Source organism: Chlorocebus sabaeus, chromosome 23, assembly GCF_047675955.1.
Source record: "Chlorocebus sabaeus isolate Y175 chromosome 23, mChlSab1.0.hap1, whole genome shotgun sequence".
Lineage (NCBI taxonomy): Eukaryota > Metazoa > Chordata > Mammalia > Primates > Cercopithecidae > Chlorocebus > Chlorocebus sabaeus.
Window position 1 is genome coordinate 28148456 of NC_132926.1, and position 21557 is coordinate 28170012.

At 39.1% G+C, this 21557-nt stretch overlaps 2 protein-coding genes across 8 annotated transcripts in view; one reads left to right on the forward strand and one right to left on the reverse strand.

Moving 5' to 3' along the window:
• Positions 1-1501: 1501 nt before the first annotated feature.
• On the reverse strand, positions 1502-20403 carry MFAP3 (microfibril associated protein 3). Of its 3 annotated transcripts, none has more exons than XM_008015076.3 (3): positions 20336-20403; positions 8941-9401; positions 1502-6013 (listed from the first exon to the last, which is right to left on the reverse strand). In XM_008015076.3, the coding sequence occupies exons 2-3, from the start codon at positions 9233-9235 to the stop codon at positions 5220-5222; spliced, it is 1089 nt and encodes a 362-aa protein (XP_008013267.2). In that variant the 5' UTR covers positions 9236-9401; positions 20336-20403; the 3' UTR covers positions 1502-5219. The 3 variants fall into 3 exon arrangements, with proteins under 3 accessions (XP_008013267.2, XP_072866667.1, XP_037861655.2); XM_073010566.1 differs by lacking the exon at positions 20336-20403 and adding an exon at positions 12727-15135; XM_038005727.2 differs by lacking the exon at positions 20336-20403 and adding an exon at positions 12663-12683.
• FAM114A2 (family with sequence similarity 114 member A2) overlaps positions 20398-21557 on the forward strand; it is a 52746-nt gene continuing 51586 nt past the window's right edge. Inside the window, exons 1-2 of one of the 5 annotated variants that reach the window (XM_038005710.2) lie at positions 20443-20489; positions 20912-21052. Coding sequence is in view for 1 of the 5 variants with exons in the window: in XM_008015079.3 (XP_008013270.2) it covers positions 20420-20489 (70 nt within the window). In the remaining 4 variants the exon portion in view is untranslated. Of the gene's footprint in view, positions 21053-21557 lie in introns of all 5 variants that reach the window. The other 4 variants (XM_008015079.3, XM_008015078.3, XM_008015082.3 and 1 more) reach the window with 4 other exon arrangements.

The following is a 21557-nucleotide window of genomic DNA, read 5'->3' on the forward strand; positions in this document are numbered from 1 at the left end:
CTAGTTGCCCACAGCAGTAACCCACTCATTAACACACCCTGTGTGCACTTTCTTCCTTTGCCTGTCTCACTTCCCTATTTCCCTACCTTCCTGGGATCACTTCCCAAATAAACTACCTGCATGTGAATCCTTTTCTCAGGAACTCCTTCTGGGGGAACCCAAACTAAGACATCTTGTGACCTTGAGGATGAAAGCCACATGTTAAGGACAGAGAGTGGTCTAGAAAGAGCCGAGTCCCTCACGCCAGTTCTTACGCCCCTGCACCAGCCTTGGACTGCCTATCTCTGGATTTGAGAAAAATAAATCTCTTAGCTATTACGATAAGCCACCACAATCAGGTTCCTATGGCATGCAGCCAAATGCAATTCTGAGGTGTGGAGGAATTTTTAGTTGACTACTAATGCAAATATAGTCATCAGTTGGACAAGGCAACGCTACTAACAAAGCTGACACCAGCTGCATAACTAGCCCATTACAGTGTGGTAGATCAGAGCTAACACAGTGTTTGCTTACCGGTTGCTATATTTAATCCTTGTGTTAATTCTGTGAGGTAGACATTATCAATTCCATTTTACTGAAGCCGAGAAAGGCTGAAGCCCTTGTCCATGGTTACAAGGCTAGGGGTGAAATCAGGATTTCAAGTCCAGCAATCTTTTGCCATAGGGAGATAAAGCCTAGATTTTCATTCTAAGGAGTCTGTGGCATTTAAGTAATGAGTCTCACCTCCTATCTGTTGCCTTTGTGTTCTCCTAACCTGGTGCTTTTCCATGCCTGTTAACCATCACCACTCTTCATCCTGATGGGACTGCTGACTTTTGCTTCTACCAGAGCTAACCCTCCTGCCCGCCAAGTCTCACCATAAACTACACACTATAATTACAAGCTCTTTTAAAATGTACCAAATTCTCTTATCTTTTTTTCTCAAGCTCTTGCCTCTGCCAAGAATGCTTTACTTCAGAAGAGTAAATTGCTGTATTTGGGCCTAGGGAGGATAGTCTGGTATCCACGGGCCCGTTGTGGGCAGGATACCCATCTCAGTGTAGCTCATAGCACTGAAAACATACACAGTGCTTAGGTGTAAATATTTGTAAGGTCAAAGTGGATTCCAGCCATACTGGCTCCTATGCTGCGGGCTGTGGCTCATGATTGCCAACTCAGCAGTTTGGGAAGTCCAGGCAAGAAGATTACTTGAGATCGGGAGATAGAAACCAGTCTGGGCAACATAACGAAACCCATCTCTACACACACACACACACACACACACACACACACAAATTAGCCACGTGCGTTAGCGTGCACCTATAATCCTAGCTACTCAGGAGGCTGAGGCAGAATTGCTGAGCCCAGGTTGACACTGCAATAAGCCATGATCATGCCATCATACTCTGGCCTGGGTGACACAGTGAGACTACCCTCCCCCCAAAAAATTACCCATTTAAAATCATTAACATCAAATTTCATCAAACATACAAATGAAACATACTCTATAGGAAATTTCAAATAGACTATATACTCCATTGAACGTTTAATAAATTATATTCAAGTATGACTTTTTTTAAAAAAGAGACAAAATTATAATGCAAGTATTTATTAAAATGCCGACAATTTAAACATCATCTGAATCATATGAAATACTTACTTTTGTGAAATGCATTAATGAAAATCTAGGAGTTTCTATGTAAGGCTGAGCATTTTCAACATTCCTGCCCTATATGAGAAAAGAATGCATTCTCTTACTAGTACTCAGGAAGTATTTATGCAATACACTTGGGTTCTACTTGCTGGTGTGTAGAGACGAGGCTAGCACCCATGACTGGCTGGGTTCTAGAAAACAAGCATGCAGTGCTCCTGTGCCATCTGGGACCCAAGAGACAAAAGTCTATCTAGGGTGAAGCTACATGCAGAGGGTGAAGAGGACTATACCAACAGGCTCACGTGTCTGGAAGAGCAAAAGGAAAGCCGTGCACAGATATTGCTTTGACCTTAAGATATTTGTTAAGTGAGGCAAAAAAGAAGCCAGGAGTCTTCTCAAAACCGTTCCAGTTCAGCAATTTCCAAGATATTTCTATCAAGGTAATTGGTAGAAAATACAAATGCGTGCTGGCCCTTACTCAAGAATTAAACCATCATAACGTATACCTACACAATTTGGAGGACAGGCAGTTATCAAACAGCCTATAAACTCAAGTGGGGCATCAGCTCAATTGATACCTGTCTATCTGGCTTCAGCTGGTAAGGAATCATAAAGATGTTCAAATGTTGATTTTTGGTGAATGTATTTCACAAAGCTACCATTTCATAAGGACAATAATGTTCACTATATTACAATACATGACAAAATTTACAAATGAGATGACAGAGTTATTTTAAATACATTTTGTAAAGGCATTTTCCACTAACTATAAAATCCAGTGAGACAAAAAGATAATTACACTATAGTTACCATCAAGACTTTTAGACTGTAGTTGAAGTTCAAAAGGTTAAGGATTTTACAAAAAGATAACATGAGGCTTAATTATATGTGAAGAGTATTTGATTAGATACAGAAAATATTAGTAAGTGTGGTTTTCTTCCTCTTGAAAACTAGCTTTATGAAGTAATGACAACTCCAATTAAATTTTGGCCTACTTTAATTCCTCATCAATGGCACCATAAGCTGGTACACTCAAAGTAAACCAGTTACTTTGGCCACCAAATTAGGCTACCTCTATGTTTCTAAAATAACCAGGATACAATGGCGTAGCCTGCATTTAGTTACTATACAGTATTATGCAAACTTACAGATTTTAAAAACATTTCCTCCATTTTTCCAAAGTTCTGTTTCTTAGGACTTTGATTTTAAACATGTCTACCTTAAGGTTCCAAATAATAATGTCTCCTATGAGAACACGTGGGGTAAAACCATTCTCTAATCTGACAAGCTATATTCTAAGAGATTACTGCAAACCTGCTCTGTTAGGACAGGGTTGAAAGTACTATCTGAAATCTGAGGGATGTTTAGAAGACTGACCCCAGACAAGGGATTTAAAATTTCTTTTGGCCAGGCACAGTGGCTCATGCCTGTAGTCTCAACACTTTGGGAAGTGAGGCAGGAGGATCATTTGAAGCCACAAGTTCAAGGTCAGCGTGGGCAACAAAGTGAGATCCCCATCTCTACAAAAAATAACAAAAATTAGCCAGAAAAGGTGGTACACACCTGTAGTCCTAGCTGCTTGGGAGCCTGAAGCAGGAGGATCGCTTGACCCCAGGAGTTGGAGGCTGCAGTGAGCTATGATCTTGCCACTGCACTCCAGTCTGGGTGGACAGAAAAAAAATTTAATTTTTCAAGAGAAGCATTGTGGGAAGGGAAAAATGTGTTCCATAATCTAGGATATGTTCAAGAGCCTTTGCTCTCATAGCCAAATATATAAAAACAATTTTCCTTAAAGAAATACCAGTCTATGAGCCAAGGCAAGCTTTGGCTAAATGATTGGTTAGCTTTTATTTGGCTCTAGAGGTTCCCATGGAAACAGCCTGAGAGACAGAAAAGGCAGCATTATCATCTTTATCCATGATGCCATCTGATAAAACTGCACATTGATTCATTCATGTTATTCAGAGCAGATGTATTACTTCTGATAAGCCTGGACAAAGGGAGGCATGAGTTTTATCTGGTCACACTTTGAATTTCCTGTCTTCCTCTGTTTGAAACCTTAAATTAAAATCCTGATAAAAGCTCCTCTGAACATTTCCCTCAGGAGCCTGTAGCTGAAGTAATGCTTCAATAATCAGAAGTCAAATGAAGAAACGTGAAGCCCCAAATGGAGCTCCACTGCCAAGTTCTTAAAATTATATGGCACCATGCTTCCTGTAGCTGAAGAAATTGTTCTGAAGAGTATTTACAATTCCATTATATCAGATCTCAGCCAGGCAAGAAATGTCATCTTAAGTGTTTATTATATACAGTTGAACCAGGTGGCATCATCCATCATTTTTCTTCCTCTTGATGTCTAGATCAGTTGTGTGTGTATTTTAATACAGTAACACACCCTCACAATTATCCAATCTTATTTCAGGTTAGTGCTTCTCGGACAGGCTACAAAAGCAGCCATAGCTCAGAATTATGTATCTGAAGTAAACAAAAATAAAAACCTCAACAACAAAATATTAACCAAACAAACACGACAAAGAGGCATGCAACCTATAGCACCATACTTAAGACCACAGAGGCAGGAGGGTTGACAGAGGTCTTAGGAGGAATCCAGTTCTGGGTTTTCTCCTAGGATGAGATCCCAAATATAGAACCTATTTGTAGAGTCCAAAACTTTTAAAAAGGGAAAGCCTGAGATATTCTATTAAAAGAAATATCAAAATCCATGAGTTTCCAGAAGACAGATGATTTGACACTGTTCTTATTCTAAAAGTATCAAAGACGTTATTCCTTAGAAATAAACTGCTCACTTTGGAAGATCAGTTGGGAAATCCCTGCCAACCTCAATGAACTAAAATGATGTCTCAGTAAGTTAAAAAGATGATACACCCCCAACAAGGGCCAATTTACTCATGGAAAGTAGTTTACAAACGAGCAGTTAGCTCCCTGACATCTGTATAACCATACAGACATGTGCTACATTGAACAGATTCACCCTTGCACATATCATCATATGCTCCACATGGCAAAACATCTGAAAAACACCCAGATGTTTATCAAAAACCTCTGTGCATTATGACATTGGTGTGGAAATTCAGATCTCAGCTTAATCCTTTCCAAAAGAAGGGAGTAAAAGCCCAGGGAAAGGTTTACTTAGAGATGAGTGAAGATTCTGGTAATTTAAAGGTGATGGGTTAAGAAGCTATAGAGCTAGAAACAACCTCAGATCTCACCTAATCCCTCATCTTATTGATAGAAAAACTGAAGTCCCAAGATAAGTATCAGATCCAACCAATGGAAGAACTGTGATCAGAAGAGAAACCATGGGACTCTTAGTTCAGTGCTTTTCCCATCATATTTATCTGGGGCTTCTTTAAATCTTAGCATGCATAATTTAATCAAGCTCTAAGGAAAATGACTGAAAAGTATCAGATAGGAAAAACGCTGCCTTCTAATGAAGACTTTGGCAATTCATGTTCTGAAGTGCTTAATATTAACAAAGGGAAACCCCCAAAACTTTTGGCAAAATGTTACTTCTTCTAAGAAACAGGTTCCTTTTCTGAGAGCTGATTTTGTACAGCACTGTAGGTTATAACTGATAGTTTTCATATGCCCCATCTTTGTAGTTAGAGTTAGATTCTGCAGATCCCATATCATCAGGCGGACTGAAATGACTGCTGCCTTGAGACTCTGTATCAATACTTTTGGTTTCTGATTGAAGGTGGACAGAAACCTGAACTGCTATTTCCTGGCCTTGTTCATTCAGAGAGCCATCATCTGAATCTCCTCCTGGTGAATTACTCCGTCCCATCTCTGGGTTAATGACATAGATGCCACCTTGAGCATTCAGGGCAGGTCTCTCTTTAATTCTTTCACCCAGGTCATCAGGGTCATCCACTCGCACAGCCTCAAACATCTCCTCAACAAAGGCTCGACAGTTTAGAATAAGAGGTGGAAGAGGGACACTTCTTGCCAGTTCTTCAATATAACGAGCAAACTCCATGGTCTTAAATTGTGTGACTTTGGCGAGCTCCAGAGTTTTGGCTGAGGTAATGATGGGGATACGTTTTGCAATCTCAAAGGCCTTCTGAAGTTTCTCAGCCCCTTCAGTTCTAAAGAACTCATTGATGGCCTTCTCAGTCTTGCGAAGATGGCTGCTCATCATGCATAGCCGTGTGACATTCAAGATGAGTGTGATTGTAAAGGCAATCAAGCAAACAATCATGTAATAGACACTCATGTCTCCCGAGGTGAAGATAACACGTAGGGTGACAGAGTAGGAGGCACGAATTGGAGAGGTGACAAAACAGGTATAGAGCCCACGGTCATCAAAAGCTACATTGGTGATGTTTAGGAAGTTATCAGAAACCAACCACTTTCCACCTGATAATCGAACAGAAATGAAAAAAAAATTATAGCAAAAAAAAGATTACTAAATATGGCCGCTGCCTTATCAATATTCCTCCACTTCATCAAGTACTTTAACTCAACTGATTTGTTAGATTCTACCGTCTGTTTAAATCATGTAAAAAAAAGGGCAGATTGTGATGTCCAGAATCAGAATTTATTTAGCTTGGATCTTAAAAGGAAATCAAGATCTTCCTTCATGACACTAATAATTAACATGGCTTCCTTTTCACTGTTAGACTTCAAAAGCCTTTCTGTGAAACAGGTATGTCTACAAAAAGCTAAATGACTAATCATAAAAAAAGCTTATAGTTTATACACATCTGTGTGTCTACATCACATTGCAACCAATACATTTTCATATATTATGAGGGTATGTCTCAGAAATATAAAACAATGATTTAAAATAATATTTAAAAATTTTATGAGTAATTTTTATTTTCTTCTAACTGTGTTTGCTCACTTTCCATAGTGAACTTATATAACAAGAAGAAATTATTAAAAAAAAAAAACCCCTAGCAATTTAATGCATTTGTTCAATTAACTGCCCAATCTGGTATGCCTTGCACATATCAATTTTTTTTTGTTGTTAAGAAACGTTTGTTGATGGTGATATCTTGATTTTCTGGCAAGAGTAACTGAAACACAGGCCAAAAAATACATCTCACAAGTCACGGTAAATGAAAAGCTTGGCAAAAAGAATAAAGTTACCCTTAAGATGCCTATGCTTCCTTCTATTTTCAACCTAAAACATACTGCCTTTCTTACACATGTGAAGGTATTTTCATTCAGGGAACATGTATATACAAATACACAAGTGTAAGAAAAGCAAAGCATATTGATTACCCATCTTGATTCAACATCCTTCAATAACTTGGCTCTGCTTGCATAATTCCTACTTTTGTGATACATTCCCAAAGCACTCTGTGCTTTAACTATGAAAGCCATTCAAAGATGGAATGCATGGGCTAACCTGCAGTGTGGGGATGCATTCCAATGACTAGAGGTGGTGTCCCAGGGGAGGTTAGCGGACTGCTTGTTAAGCACTGACTTCAGTGCCCAATCTTCAAAATCTCTTTCATCCCCAAGATTCTATGGTTCTGGATTATTTTAGTGGTACATAAATTAGTAAGCACTCTGGATTTTGTCCATTTTCATCATCATCCAAACTTACCTCAATCCTACAGCTATTAATATATTTAAGAGCCATCACTTCACTAATACAAGAAGAGGAAAACATGTAGTTATGAATACAGCCATTTTCCATAAGCTTCTATGAACTTGGAGCTATGGAAACGACACCATTTGAATCCAAGGTATGATGAACTACAAAGACTCCATTCATCAACCATTGCACTACAACCACAATCGAAACTCTCTAGTTCACTTGCTGATAATAGCTCAAGATTTATGAACCTTATACTAGACTGACATGCTCTTTAAACTCCTCTCACTTGAGATTCATAAAATTTAATACAATTTTCCAGAGCTGCTGCTGAAAGCATCAATGATAGATGTTAGCGGTTTTCAAAGTAAAGGCAAAATAGAAAAATAAAACTGCCATTCCACTTGGCTGGTCTTGTCTTAACCTAAGGCTTTGTTTATGCAGTCAGTCTACAGTGATGACACTGAATGAATAATTCAAATCTCAGAGGTGTTTGGTCAGGATATCATAGAGCCCAGAGAAGACAGGAGTCTAGTTCAGTGGGTCCAAATATGGAACCCCAAATCATGTTCAAAGTACACATTCCAGGTATCACTCTAGATATTCCAATTCAATAGTTATGTATTTTAAACATGCTGATTAAAAATACTCTAACAATTCACACTCTTCAATTCCTTGGTGACTAGTCACTCAGTCTATAGATGAAAATATTTAGTGCATATGTTTAAAGGAAGCATCACCTGTCTCCTTTTGTATTTTCCAGCCTAATATGAATAATCAATATCCTTTTATATTTCAAAAGGCTACACTATCTTCCTAACAAGAAAATTTCTTATAGTGTAGCCTGTGGGGATCTTAGAATTTAATCTTCATCCCTTTGGCTTTTTATGGTGATTTCTTTTTGAGATCCATTATAACTCAAGTACTCATCAAAAAGATCTTTAAAACAGAACACTGGTTAGGAGTAGTCTGGATTAAGATATATTCACAGATCCATGAATAGCAAAATTAAATAAAAATCTGTCAAAAAGTAGACCTTGAACACATTATCACTACGTTTATGTGATTTTTAAGACAGAAACAAAAAAATGCAAAAAAATTTCTCTTTTCCAGTAAATTAAGGTATAGAATAGAAAAAAAATGAGCTGGAAGGGCTTACATGTTCCATAGTGCCCTTCTAATTCTCTGAGACCTGACGTCAAAGTTTCATACACAGATTGATACTCATTTTCAAAAATGTCCTGGATTTCCTCTAAAGTTTATAGCAACTCATTTCAAAGCAAAACTTTTTTATTTATAACAAATTTTCTTAAGTCTAGCCAAAACCCTTCTGGATGTATTCACAAAGGGCCACCACACTGCACTACTGACATAGTAGTCTAGGTGAAGGGTGCTCCTACAGTTGTGTTGTATACCCTCTGTACAGTTGTATGCAGCAGCCCTGATTTACTCTATCTTCAATGAAGAAGAAAACCAACTGATCAGAAGCAGAGAAAATAGTTCATTGCCATCATGTGAACATCTTTTAAATTTACAATGATTCTTTTTCTTCTTCTTCTGGTTAAATAATTATAATTATTTTGCTTTTACTGATAGGTGCAACACTCTAGACCTTTCAAATGTTTTAAACTATTCACCTTGGCACCTTATCTTTGAGACTTCTTGTTTAACTTGTTAAAAAATAAGAAGACAGAACAGGAAATGAGTAACCTTGATTAATTATACCCTGACCAGTTACCTCTGCCTCTGCCATCCAGTTGCTGTCCTTTTGAATTGTGCCAATGGACATCTTCATAGTGACGGGCTGTGAGAAGACACTCAATTGAAACGCTAGTTCCCTCTTTGGCTATGATGACATCATCATCCGAGTGGGAACTTGCTGAGAGTTCAAAGCTTGAGGGAAAGGATGCATTGTAAGAACTACGATTTGCTTCCAGTGAAACCATTTGGTTGAAGTTCACATCTTCCAAAACAAAAGCAGCTGGCACAATAATACTTGCCACTAAAGTGAATAAGCAACAATGTAGCTTCATGGGAAAATGGAAGAAAATCTTGTTTAGATTTGGAGAACTCAAAAACTTCTACACTACAAGAGCACAGCGGGTAATTTATTGCTTGGTAGAGAAATTTTCCAAACAAATGGTAGATCCAGTTATATTTTCTAGTCTTCAAGATTAAAAGATGTGAGTGGAGAACAACCTAAAAGAAAGCCAGATACAAAGTTTAACCAACTGAGATTCATAATGGGGTGAAACTCTGTATGTTCCAGATATGAATAGATGTGAATTAGAATAATTGGTGCTGACATTGGAGAGTAATTAGATAGAATAGGACCTAAAAATCTCACACAGAGACAGCAGAAAAAGCAATGAATTGGGAAATAGTAGACCTAGATTTTGGTCCTAACTTCGCTACTAACTAGCTGTACGACCTTGGCAAGCAGCATTCTCTCTGGGCTTCTGTTTTCTCATCTGTCAAATAAGGGACTGGATGAGATAATCTCTAAGGACTCTTCCAGTTCTGAAATGCCATGATTCTATTTCATTCTGACAAATTTTATGCAACAGGGAGCCAATGAAGGCTAAAATATTTATCTTAATGATCTTTTATTTCAACCTGCACCATTACCATCTGTTGTTATATCAATAATGTAAATCAACTGACATATCATAACCACAACCATGGAGCTCAAAATTTGAGTAATTCAAGTATAAAGATATGTTACATATAAATAATGCAGGGGCACTTGAGGTGGGTTGTTTTAATATTGGAAAGAAAATTGCATTTACTGCATACACATAAATAGAATTATTGACTTCTAAAGCTATGCAACCTCCTTCATGGACAAGAATGTTAGACAACAGAATTTTCTTTTAATAGTTTCTCCAATACCAAGAGACAAAATACAGTGTATTTAATAGTTTGTAAAAATTTCTAGCTCAAACTCTGTAAACTAGCTAAGGGAGGAATTGACATCTTAAGTTTCTAGTTAGTAGAAATGCAAATATAAAACTACAGGGACAGACTGTTAGACAAATTTAAAAGAAGAGCAAAATATCATGAATAAAAGGCAAAATAACATCCTACTCCAAAAGTCTATGTATTTATGATCACCTTCCCAGTAATCTGATGCCCCCTTTAAGCCACCGACTCTCAAAGAAAAATTTCAACTTTTATTTCTATAAAATATGGGATGAAATGCCTAGCTTCATGTCTTATAAAGCCCCAAGATAATTAGTTTTGGAAACGACATTTACTCTCCTTTATACTTATATGAATGCTGCTTGATCACAGAACATAAAAAGCAATGAATCACTGTATTTTGCCATTAAACATTGCAAAGTCAAATTACAGTATGGTGCAAATGTCATTTAATTTTCACTAGCCCTTGAAAGGATGGTTGAATGGTGACAAACACGTTTCTAAATCTTTAAAATTTAAGGATGGAGTATATAGAGTAAAATAAAAAAACTTCAGACTTTGGCTATACATGACACACTAAATGTGTTTATTTCCATTTCCTCCTAAAGCTGCACTAAAAGGACACTAAAGGAAACAAAGACTTAGGCAGAGAGGGGATTTTGGAAGTAATATAATCTAATTGATTCAGTGCATAGTGATTTGCTTCTTATGATATGCTACAAGTTAGCAGGAGAATCTAGCTTAGAATACGGTCTCTTTTATAGGAGAGAGTGATGGGTAGAAACAATGGAAACAACATTTATTGAATGACTGCCATAAGCCAACCACTGTGCTAGGGGCTTGACATGTAAATTTCCAAGTTCTTTTTCACTACAAGATATACAGCAATTGGAGGACATAATTCTGTACTTTATTCTAGATCAGTGGTTCTCAATGGTGATAGGCTATGAGTGTGCTGCAAAAATGCTCCAAACTTTCCCCAGAACTTTGATTAGGAGTTCCTATGGCTTCATCCATGGCAGCATTTTCCAAACTTCATTCATTCCTTCTCCTGTCATTTTTGTTTTTGTTTCTACTATATCCATGAACCAAATTATCATCATTTCTGCTTTTCTTTTAAATCTACTCATTTTATTTTTACTTTCACATTTATTTAAAAAGGAAATTTCATATTGGTTCTGTGGACAAAAGTAACCATACACATAAACATAATGAAAACAAAGAAGTGTTATTAATTTCCAGAGATACTACTCCCTGCTTAAGGTTCTGAGCTGGAGGCTTGCTCTCTCTGTAGTAAAACCAAAACCAAAACCAAAACCAGAAGCCCCCCACAACTCCAGTTTATTTTAATGCCACTTCGTTTCTTATCCTGCCATCTCCTTCCTTTCTACTCTTCCTCACCACTGAGTTTTAGATTGGCGGGATACATTTTCATATATTCAACAGTATCTACTGAGCACCTACCATGTGCCTACCTACTGCCCCACAGACAGTCTCGTCCTCCATGAAGCTCAGTCTGGCAGACGATGGACACTAACTACATATATACAAAATATACTCAATGTTACCCAAGGGAAAATACAGATGCTACAGGAGGACCTGACCTGGGGAGTTAATCTCATCATGGAAAGCCTCTGAGAAAGTGAGGTGTACAGCACCTATTCTTCAGGTGCAGGACCTGAAGAAGAAACAGGAATAAAAATTGGAAAGAAAGCACTCAAGGTAGAGGGCCAAGGGACAAGGAAAAAGGAGAGGGGTCACTGGTCAGGAGTTGTTCACGAAAAAGAGCTAAAAAATTGTGGTAAAGAGAGGCAGTGGCCAAAAATGCTGCGTCTGATTCCTGATTCTGGAGGGGAACTAACTGGGCCAACGGTGAAACTGGAGATGGACTCCGGAAGCTTCAGTGGCTGAAGTGAGTGAGGGAGAGATTTGTCCATGATGAAGAGGTCCAAGAACTGAGAGGCTCAAATGTGGGCAGATCACCTGGGGGTATGGTCACATCCCCCCAGGATCAAAGTAGCTAGTGTAGAAGAAACTGGAAAGAAAGGAAATGGACTCGGTCATCCTGCTCTGATATTCAGGAACTTCAGCAGAATGAACAGCTGTCACAGGCGAGGGCTGCAGGGCAATCAGTGTCCTTACCAACACAAGGGTTGGCAAAGCATAACTGCCACATGGAATTCTGCCTTCCCACAAACTTCCTGAACCTCCTATCAAGGCCTTAGCTATTCCTCCTACATAAATTCAGAGTATAGCTGTATAAAGGATGGCTTCTCCTTCACCCCAGGGCCCTCCCCACCTACCCTACTCATCTGGTGCTGGTATATGCTGCTCTGCACTGCCAGGCAGTCTATCCCATCTCACCTACCCCTTAAGAACAAGGCCTATATTTTTTATTGCTATACGTCATAACTAGCACATGCTCAATAAATATTGATGGAGATTAGTTTAAATTTGATTCAGTATGTGACAGATCTTTATAAACTGAATAATGTTATGCAACAGAGATTATAATAGTTCAAACTGACATACAGTTACCTATTATAAATTATCTGAAACAAAAACAGTCAATGCTAACAATCTTGAAAGACCTTAAAAGCACCTAATTAAAGGCATTCTTCTGACTCCCAATCTGATATCTTCATTTACCATCTTGTCCTAGGGAATAATGGTAGGAATAAAAGATTAGCAAGTGCAGTTTCCAAACCAGGTTGAGTGTCACAATTGCCAGAAGAGCTTTTTAAAAACATGAATTCCCGGGTCCCACCCCAGAACGAGTAAGAAACTCTGCGTTTGCGCCTTGGAATTTATGACTTTTAATTGGCTCCTTGGGTGTTTTTGAGGTGTTGGATTCATGTACTGCACCTAAGGGCCACTAATACAGTTCCTCAATTTCCTCTACAACTGACCTGCAGAATGGTGCTTCAGGCTGTTTAAATATTTCCAATGAGAGATATAATCACTCACATTACATTCTAGATTTAGATTACTCTGGATCAGCATAATTGAAGGTCTCTAATAAACGCTGCGTAGCAGAGAGGTTCAGAGTATAGGATTCAAATGCTATCTCTGACTAACCAGCCTTGCAACTTTTATAAATGACTTAATCTCCCTGCCTCAGCCCCTCATCTTTAAAATAGGCAAAATAACAGAATCTATTCTCACAGGATTATTGCAAAGTCTGAATGAGGTAGTACATATAAAACACAGAGTCTGACAATGGTAATTACTGAATAAGCTCTATTATTATTGTTCATGGTTCTTTCAGATATTGTACTAAAATTTACATTTGACAGTTACATCATTATAAAACACTCAGAATACCATGCAACCATTTAAAAATCTTGGGGGTTGGGGGAAGGGGACACCATTATGCAATTTTAATCTTAAACTTAAAATTTCACATTTTTCTTTTTCTCAATGCAAATATTTTGCAATATTATGGAGCATACAGCATTGTAAACTGAGCTTGGATACCAACCATGATATGACATTGTATGTGTCCTCAGTTTGTGGTAGAGAAGCTTTGTTGTGATCCACTTACCCCACGGCTCCCCTCTTTGAGCCCTATCCCTATCTTCTTGGGCCTAGGAGGAAGACAATCCATTGGCAAAGTAAGCTAATAGAATCTTTGTTCTTGGAACTTGGAATTGAGACCCTTGTGGGTCAGGGTCATTTGAGGAAAAGAAAGCATGTGGGGGCTGAGGCAGTCAGGTTTGGACCACATACAAGGAGAAGCTGTGAGAAAGGACAAGAGGGATAGGGAAGGGAGAGAGTGGGAAGACAGGAAGAGAAGCAGGGGAAAGAGAGAGACTCAAACATGCTGCTTTGGTGCCTGATAGAATTCTACTTCCTGGCTCTCCTATGACTCTTAAAAAAGAAACACCTTTATTAAATTTTACTCAAAATTGAAACCACAAAAGTGAAGATGAATGTGCAAACAACGTAATAAATGGGGAAATGGTAAGGCAGGAGAAAAAAGATTAATTTCACAAAAAGTGATTGACCTGTATCTGTGGCTGCCAGGCAATCTTCATCATAGATCTCTATTCTCTTCCTTACGCAGTGGAGTGTGGCAAGCAAACTGCCCATGTGGCCAAGATTTGCGGTTCCTGTGTTGTACAGACACAGCCATTTGCCTCTACTAGAAGTTTACAGAAACCTACCAGACAGGATTTAGGAAAACACTATAAACTCCCTTAAACTGCTCTTAGGCCAAACATGGCAGAAGTAGCCTGGTACACTGATTTTGAGTCACAAGAGAAAGAGGTTGCACAATAGCCTTACACATCCAGTTAATACTGGGCACTTCACTCATACCATGTACATCCTGAACACAGAGGACTTCTGATTGGAGAGACTAACAGATATAACCCATTTGCAGGTAACAGGCTGTTCAGCAGCTCTGAGAGAAAACACTGGCAAAGATACGTGTCCAAGAAGGTGACAAAGCAGAAAAAACAGCGAGGGAAGAACAAATCATCCTTGGTATCAGGGTACTATTATTTCCTCACACTAGGTCTCCTTTTTGCTAAGTCAGCTTGAATGGGTTTCTGCTTCTTGCAACACAAACTGCATTGACTATGACCATTCTGCTCATTCTAGACTAATGACTTTAAAACAACAGTTCAACTAGGTCAAGGACCCATTGTGGAAGATGAAGTAGAGTAGGTGGTGCAAGAGTTGCTAAGGAGAATTAGGACACTGTCCTAGACCCTCAAGAATTTACAAACCAGCTTGAAAGACAGCACAGAAACAATTAACTATATCTAAGACGATGTGACTGAAATGTAATTATGCTGTGAATGCAACAGAGAAAAGACAAATTTTAAGTTTTAGGAATGCAATTCACTTACATGTTTGGGACTTCCTATAATAATATTAGGCCTGCATGCTTTGAACATATGATACTTTATACTACAGTTATTTTACTTTCATTTCCAATCCTTTAATTTTTCCTCATATATAGATCCCCAGATGTAGACTTGTTCACCAAATCAGTTAAGTGGGCTGAGGTCATTAAGGCAGGTATATTAGATGCCACGGGAGACACAAGAGTACATGCATTTGTATTTGGAAAAAAAAAAAATTGACATATATATCATGCCTGCTATTTTTCATGCAGCAGCTAACATCTGAAACCCAAGAATAGATTTCAAAAAGGAAAACCAAAGTGTCACCTTCTTGTTATCAGTTAAAAAGGGCTATACGATGTTTGTGGATGAAGTTACTTGGTAAAATTTTTTATTACCTTTCTTTCCTTTTTTTTTTTTGAGACAGAGTTTCGGTCTTGTTGCCCAGGCTAGAGTGCAACGGTGAGATCTCGGCTCACTGCAACCTCTGCCTCCTAGGTTCAAGCGATTCTCCTGCCTCAGCCTCCTGAGTAGCTAGGATTATAGGCATGTATCACCATGCCTGGCTAATTTTTTGTATTTTTAGTAGAGACAGGGTTTCTCCATGTTGGTCAGGCTGGTCTTGAACTCCCAACCTCAGGTGATCTGCCCGCCTTGGCCTCCCAAGGTGCTGGGATTACAGGCGTGAGCCACCACACCCAGCCTATCTTACCTTTCTTCAGCATTAATAAATAAAAATGTAATAGATAAGTGTAAGACTCAAGTTTAATCCAACTCCTTTTTCATCTTTTAGGTATACAGAATGTAAGCTTTCCTAGGATCATAAAGAATCAGAAATGTAGATGGTTTTACCCCAGAAAACCATGTAGAATATCGACTATATTATTTTAGAAAGAGAAAGAGAAGAGCCTATAGCTGTCGCCCCTAACAGATTGTCTTGTTGCTGTTCCTGCCAACTTCTGAGGGAAGAAATATTTCCATTCTGTTCCAATTTTCAACATAAATAAGGAAGTAATATGGCTGATTTCCGCTCTGGTGACTCAATATTAAGTTGGCTGAGGAAACTGATGTTTGCAGAAATAGTTCTGAGAAAATGCAAAGCAGGGAAACACATTGATGCCCAGGTAGTATATTTTTTTTAACCTCCAATTATATTGGGATATTAGTACTTCATTCTCTATAATCAAATGTGTTCTAGGCTGCATTTACAGCTCATCCACTCTTTGCCTGCACTGTCACACTTGGAAAATGGACCAGTTCCTACACCAGGCACACAAATTGACAAAGCAGCATCCTGAATTGGCAAAGAGGAGAAAACACAAATGAAGAGCAGATTGTTAGCACTACCCTATCCTTTGCAAAGAACAAACACAAAGTTGTTCTGCCTAGATGCAGGCATTATTATAGGGATCTGTAACATAACAAAGGTTAGTGATATTCAAACAGTAATCACTACTTTGAGGGCCATTTACTTAAAAGTTTCTAATTAAAATAGCCTTTATATTTCTAGTAGTATCTTGGAGCCATCACATACCTCATAACTAGCATTTGGTCAGTCTGAGCTCAAACTTCAACATATCTTCTGGCACCCAGAGAAACATCTTCCGTATTTATCAGAGCTTTGCTTTAAACCCAGGATTATTTCAGTGATACCCATAACTTACATCCTTTTTGCTATAGGTATTTGCTGAATAGCTACAGGATGCAAATGACAAAAACATCAATGAAACAGGCTTAGATTTATGAGCTTCCCAGGTCATTTTTCCCTCTCTATAGTCTGAAACATCTCTCACTATTTGAAACTCAGTCTAATTAAGATAAAACTGCTCTTACCCTCAGATCTACTTGTTCAGCTTATGAACAGCTTAGATAATAGCCAGACAATTCTTCCAGTTTTGCAGTATCAAAATTGCAAGACAATCATGGCTCAGTGGTTAGGAGAATGGGCTCTAGAGTTAAGGTGGCTGATCCTACCCCTGGGTGAAGCCATAGGCTTGCAAGGCCTTAGTTTTCACACTTATTAAATAAAATAATATTAACAGTAACTGTCTCATAAGGTAGTTGTGAGGATAAGATGAACTAATGTGGGTAAATTATAAATATATGCTATTGCTATTATTCCACCTCCTACATATTTTTCAGATAAGTCCTATTGTCCCTCTCCTACATCATACCCTTTTATCTCACCTGGGTATACCACACTATCCCTTTAATTTCAGAATGGATCTCCTTAACGCCATTCTTACCTCTATGATCCATCCAAACACTGTGGCACTCAGAATTGGTCCTAAACACAAATCTGAGCAATTCAGGATCATTTTACAATCTACTGGTGATTTGTCACTGCCCATGAGATAAGCTTAAAATTCCAATCTGGCATTATAATTCTCCAAGAATAGATTCAGGCAGCAGAACAGAAAGTCATGAGAAGCCCAGCGGTGCCTCTATGTACAATAACTGCTTGCAGGAGGAATGAATGGATTTAAACATTAAGTCTGGTCTTTAGTTGTACCTCTATCACAAATTAGCTATGATGTGCTCCAGTGGTCTTAGTTTCCTCACCTACAGGCTGATTATCATTATCATTCGTTTATTTGCTTAAATCCTATAATCTATCCAGCTTTCCTCCATGGCTCAAAGCCTAAACTATGCTTGTTTTACTCTATTCTCTCTAAATAACTTTTCACCTTAAAGTTCTGGTTTTAGTTGTTCCTTTTGCTTAAAAATCTTTCTGCTCATGGCCGGGCGCGGTGGCTCACGCCTGTAATCCCAGCACTTTGGGAGGCCGAGGCGAGCAGATCATGAGGTCAGGAGATCGAGACCATCCTGGCTAACACGGTGAAACCCCGTCTCTACTAAAAATGCAAAAAATTAGCCGGGCGCGGTGGCGGACGCCTGTAGTCCCAGCTACTTGGGAGGCTGAGGCAGGAGAATGGCGTGAACCCGGGAGGCGGAGCTTGCAGTGAGCTGAGATCACGCGACCATACTGCAGCCTGGGCGACTAAGTGAGGCTCCGTCTCAACAACAACAACAGCAGCAGCAACAAATCTTTCTGCCCCTTCCCATCAATATCTTTCTGGGGGAAACTGTACCCTCTCTATAATATAATATTCAACTCTAATTTCATCTTATTCAGGAAGCCCTCTCACGCCCACCCTCTTGTCAGATGAGTTTTTTTTTTTCCTCTGTCAGTCCTGTAGCACATTGAGAGTACGCTATCGTAAGACTTACCAGCTTTCCTCTTAGCAGTTAGTTATCCGTTCAAAAGACTGTAAGCTTATGAATGACAGAGTCTAAAAACCTTCTGTCCTTAGCACAGGGCCACTGCCTGTGGCAAGTGCTCAAAATTTTGACTTCAGACATTCATCGACTTGGTAGTCTGAAAGGTGTCTGCTACAAACTTACTAACTTTCCAGAGCTTCAGACTCTTGAAACCATTGATGGAGAGAGATGAAGATAAGGAAAGACACCTATCTTGAGTTTTAGTAGGCAGAACACTGTAGAGAATCATTTGACTGGTTTTCTCACTCTGTAATTTTTAGACCATTTATATCAAATTAATCTGTGGTGCTTGTTAAAGATGCAGATTTCTTGACACCACAGACTTATTGAATTGGGATCTCTAGGGGATGCCTGGGCATCTGCATTTTTAATGTGCATAAACGTTTACTGATTTACAAATCAAATTCATATTTCTTTTACTGGCATGACAATCACTGTAATTCAGTGTAATTCTTAAAGTGTGGTGCAGGAACTCCTGGGTGTCCCTGAGACTTTTTCAAAACAATTTACATAATATTAGGACATATTGCTTTTTCACTCACATTCTCACACAATATGGTGTAAGTTTCTAGAGGTTACATGATGATTGATATTGTTAAGAGAATGAAGGTAGAAGTTACGAAAATCTAGCTGTCTTTTATTCAGCCATACATTAAAGAGATTTGTAAAAATGTAAAACAATGCCATTCTCAATTTTTTATTTTGGAAAATACCCTTTATATTTTTGTTATATATTTATATATATACAAAACATATAAACACACATATGTGTAACAATATATACTGTTATATATTTATGTTAACGTGAGTTTATTTTAAAATGAATTTTTGAAAGTTGTTTTCTAAAATAGTAAATATTGATAGCTATTATATATAAACAAAAACCCTTCGAAGTTCTCAATAAATTTTAGAAGTATAAAGACATTCTAAGATCAAAAAGTTTGAGAACTGCTGCTATAATTATCAGCAGCATTTAAAAGATAAGTGGCTTCTCAAGATTCCATACTTTGGCCCCAAATTCTATCCATTTTCCATTACAAGAGAAAAATCAGAGGAAATGATCCATTTTATATTTAAACAGGTTTTTTTTTGTTTTTGTTTTTGGACTTTTAACTAGCTTCCAAGTGATACAGATGAACCTAAATTTAGAGAACTACTGTCAAAAGCAAAGGAAAACATCTGAAGAGTTTTAGCAGTGACAATTACTCTTATCTGGGAATTAACATGATAATTCCGAAGGCATTAAATGGAGTTGGAAAACATGAGTTCTTAAAATGCTAAGTCCCTTCACCTCTCTGGGATTCAATTTTTCCTATCTGTACAATAAGATTGATTTTAATATCTTCCTAGCTCTGTCAGTCTGGATTTCAAGCATTTTCACTGCTCAAGGGCAACAGAGGAGCTGTATCTGTCTGATGAGGGCCCAGGAGTAATCTTAAAGTCATAAATCAGATCATGTCACTCATCTGCTTAGAAACCTTCGATGGTTTTCCACTGGGTTCCAAATAAAAATCAAACTCTTTATCCTTGCTCATCAGCCTTACAAGATTTGGGCTCAAGTCCCTGGCCTCATCTCTCTCCATTCTCATCTTGCTTCTTTTGCTCTAGCCAGTGACCTTTGTCTTTTCCTTGACTTTGCTAAGTTTGTTCCCACTATATGGCCTTTGCACGCGCTATTCTCTCTGCCCGGAATGCTCTATTCCAGATTTTCTTACGGCTTATTACTCTCCCAGTTCGTTCCATCACATTATCCAGTCTAAATTTCTTTACAGCACTTACTACCACCTTAGATAATCCTGTTTGTTGACTTGTTTATAATCTGCTTCTCGCACTGCTTGAGAGCAGGGCCCTTCCCTTCGTTGACTGATGTATCCCTGGAGCCCAGGGCAGTGCCTGGCAGGTATTTGGCTCTCAGTAAGTGTCCGATGACCGAACTCCCGTACCCAGGCCAGACTTTCAAAAGGATGGCAGACATTTTCGTCTCCTGCACTCCCGACCCCAAGCCACAGGCTACAATCCACGCCTCGGCGCTCCTAGCAGCCCCCTCGCAGCCACCCCAACCTTACAGTCACTTACCCGACCACCGTCCAGCTCCTTCCGGCCCCAGCGGCAGCTTAAACCGGAAGTTTTCTCGGACAGCCCGGCCCGCCTCTGCGCTGAATGAGCACTTCCGGGGCAGTAGGACGTCGAGTCGGCTGCGGTGGCTGTTCTGAGGGTGGCAGCTGGATAGGTGCGGAGCTTCCTGGACGAGGCAGTAGGGGTGCGAGGTTCAGGGGCCGGGCCCGGGCAGCCGAAGTCGTTAGGGAGCGGTGACTTGACGGTGGGCAGCTTACATCTCGCGGCAGGGTCGAGGGCTGTGAAACCGCTTTAGTGATTGAAGCGCTACGTTTGTGTAAGGGAGTTCTTGTTGTCAGCGCCTGAGAACTTAGTTGGGAGCGGACGTTTACAGCGGATCTCTCGTTTGGGACCCATTCTTGGATGTGGGAAGAAGTGAGAGCGCATGTTTGCTGATCTAGAGACAGTCGTATTAATAACGATAATAAGGATACAAACCACCACCACACCAACAAATAGCAGCTGTCAAGCTGTGGGCGGTTACGTGCCGTTCGCTGTTCTAAGCCCCTCATATATCGCGTCACTGAATCTTTATAGGGACCCAGAACCCCATTTGACGGTGAGGAAACGGAGAGGCAGACAGGTGACCTGACTTCCCCACAATCGCTGCAGGACAGGAAGAAAGTTAACTCCAGAGCCCGTGCTTTTAGCTACTAAGCTGTACTGCTCTCCATTTTGGTAAATGGGGCGGGGGGAGTGTATATAATATATATATGTATATATATGTGTGTGTGTTTGTGTGTGTGTGTGTGTAAGCGTATGCGTTTTTATTTCTTAAAGATATGGCTCAGCCATTTAATTTTTAGTGTTCCAGTTATTGGAATCTTTCTCCTCCAATTGGGAAAATAACTGGAGAAGAAACTACAATTATTTCTACACGCTTACTACACAATGCCTGGAAGACTTACAAAACACTAAATAGTGCAGTTCCACGTACTTGGTGTTTATTCCTTTTTATTGTTTTACCTTTCTCCTAGATTATGAATGAGTTGAGAACAGAGATGGTACAGTCATTCTAATAACGATAGTAATGATAAAATAAACAGCCATCACCATAAAAAATTCTCTTCTGGCTTAGCTCAAGTATCTGGCACAAATGAAAGAATAGAAATAACCAGTGTTTAATATTTTAGTAAAGGGACTGTTTTGGCCGGGCATGGTGGCTCGCTTGTGTAATTTTAGC

Bases quoted from the DNA above. Each gene is read 5' to 3' on its own strand.
- MFAP3 (XM_008015076.3), bottom strand. From the start codon at position 9,235: ATGAAGCTACATTGTTGCTTATTCACTTTAGTGGCAAGTATTATTGTG. The intron at 6,014-8,940 runs GTAACTGGTCAG...TTCGATTATCAG, and splicing joins ACTGGATGGCAGAGGCAGAG to GTGGAAAGTGGTTGGTTTCT.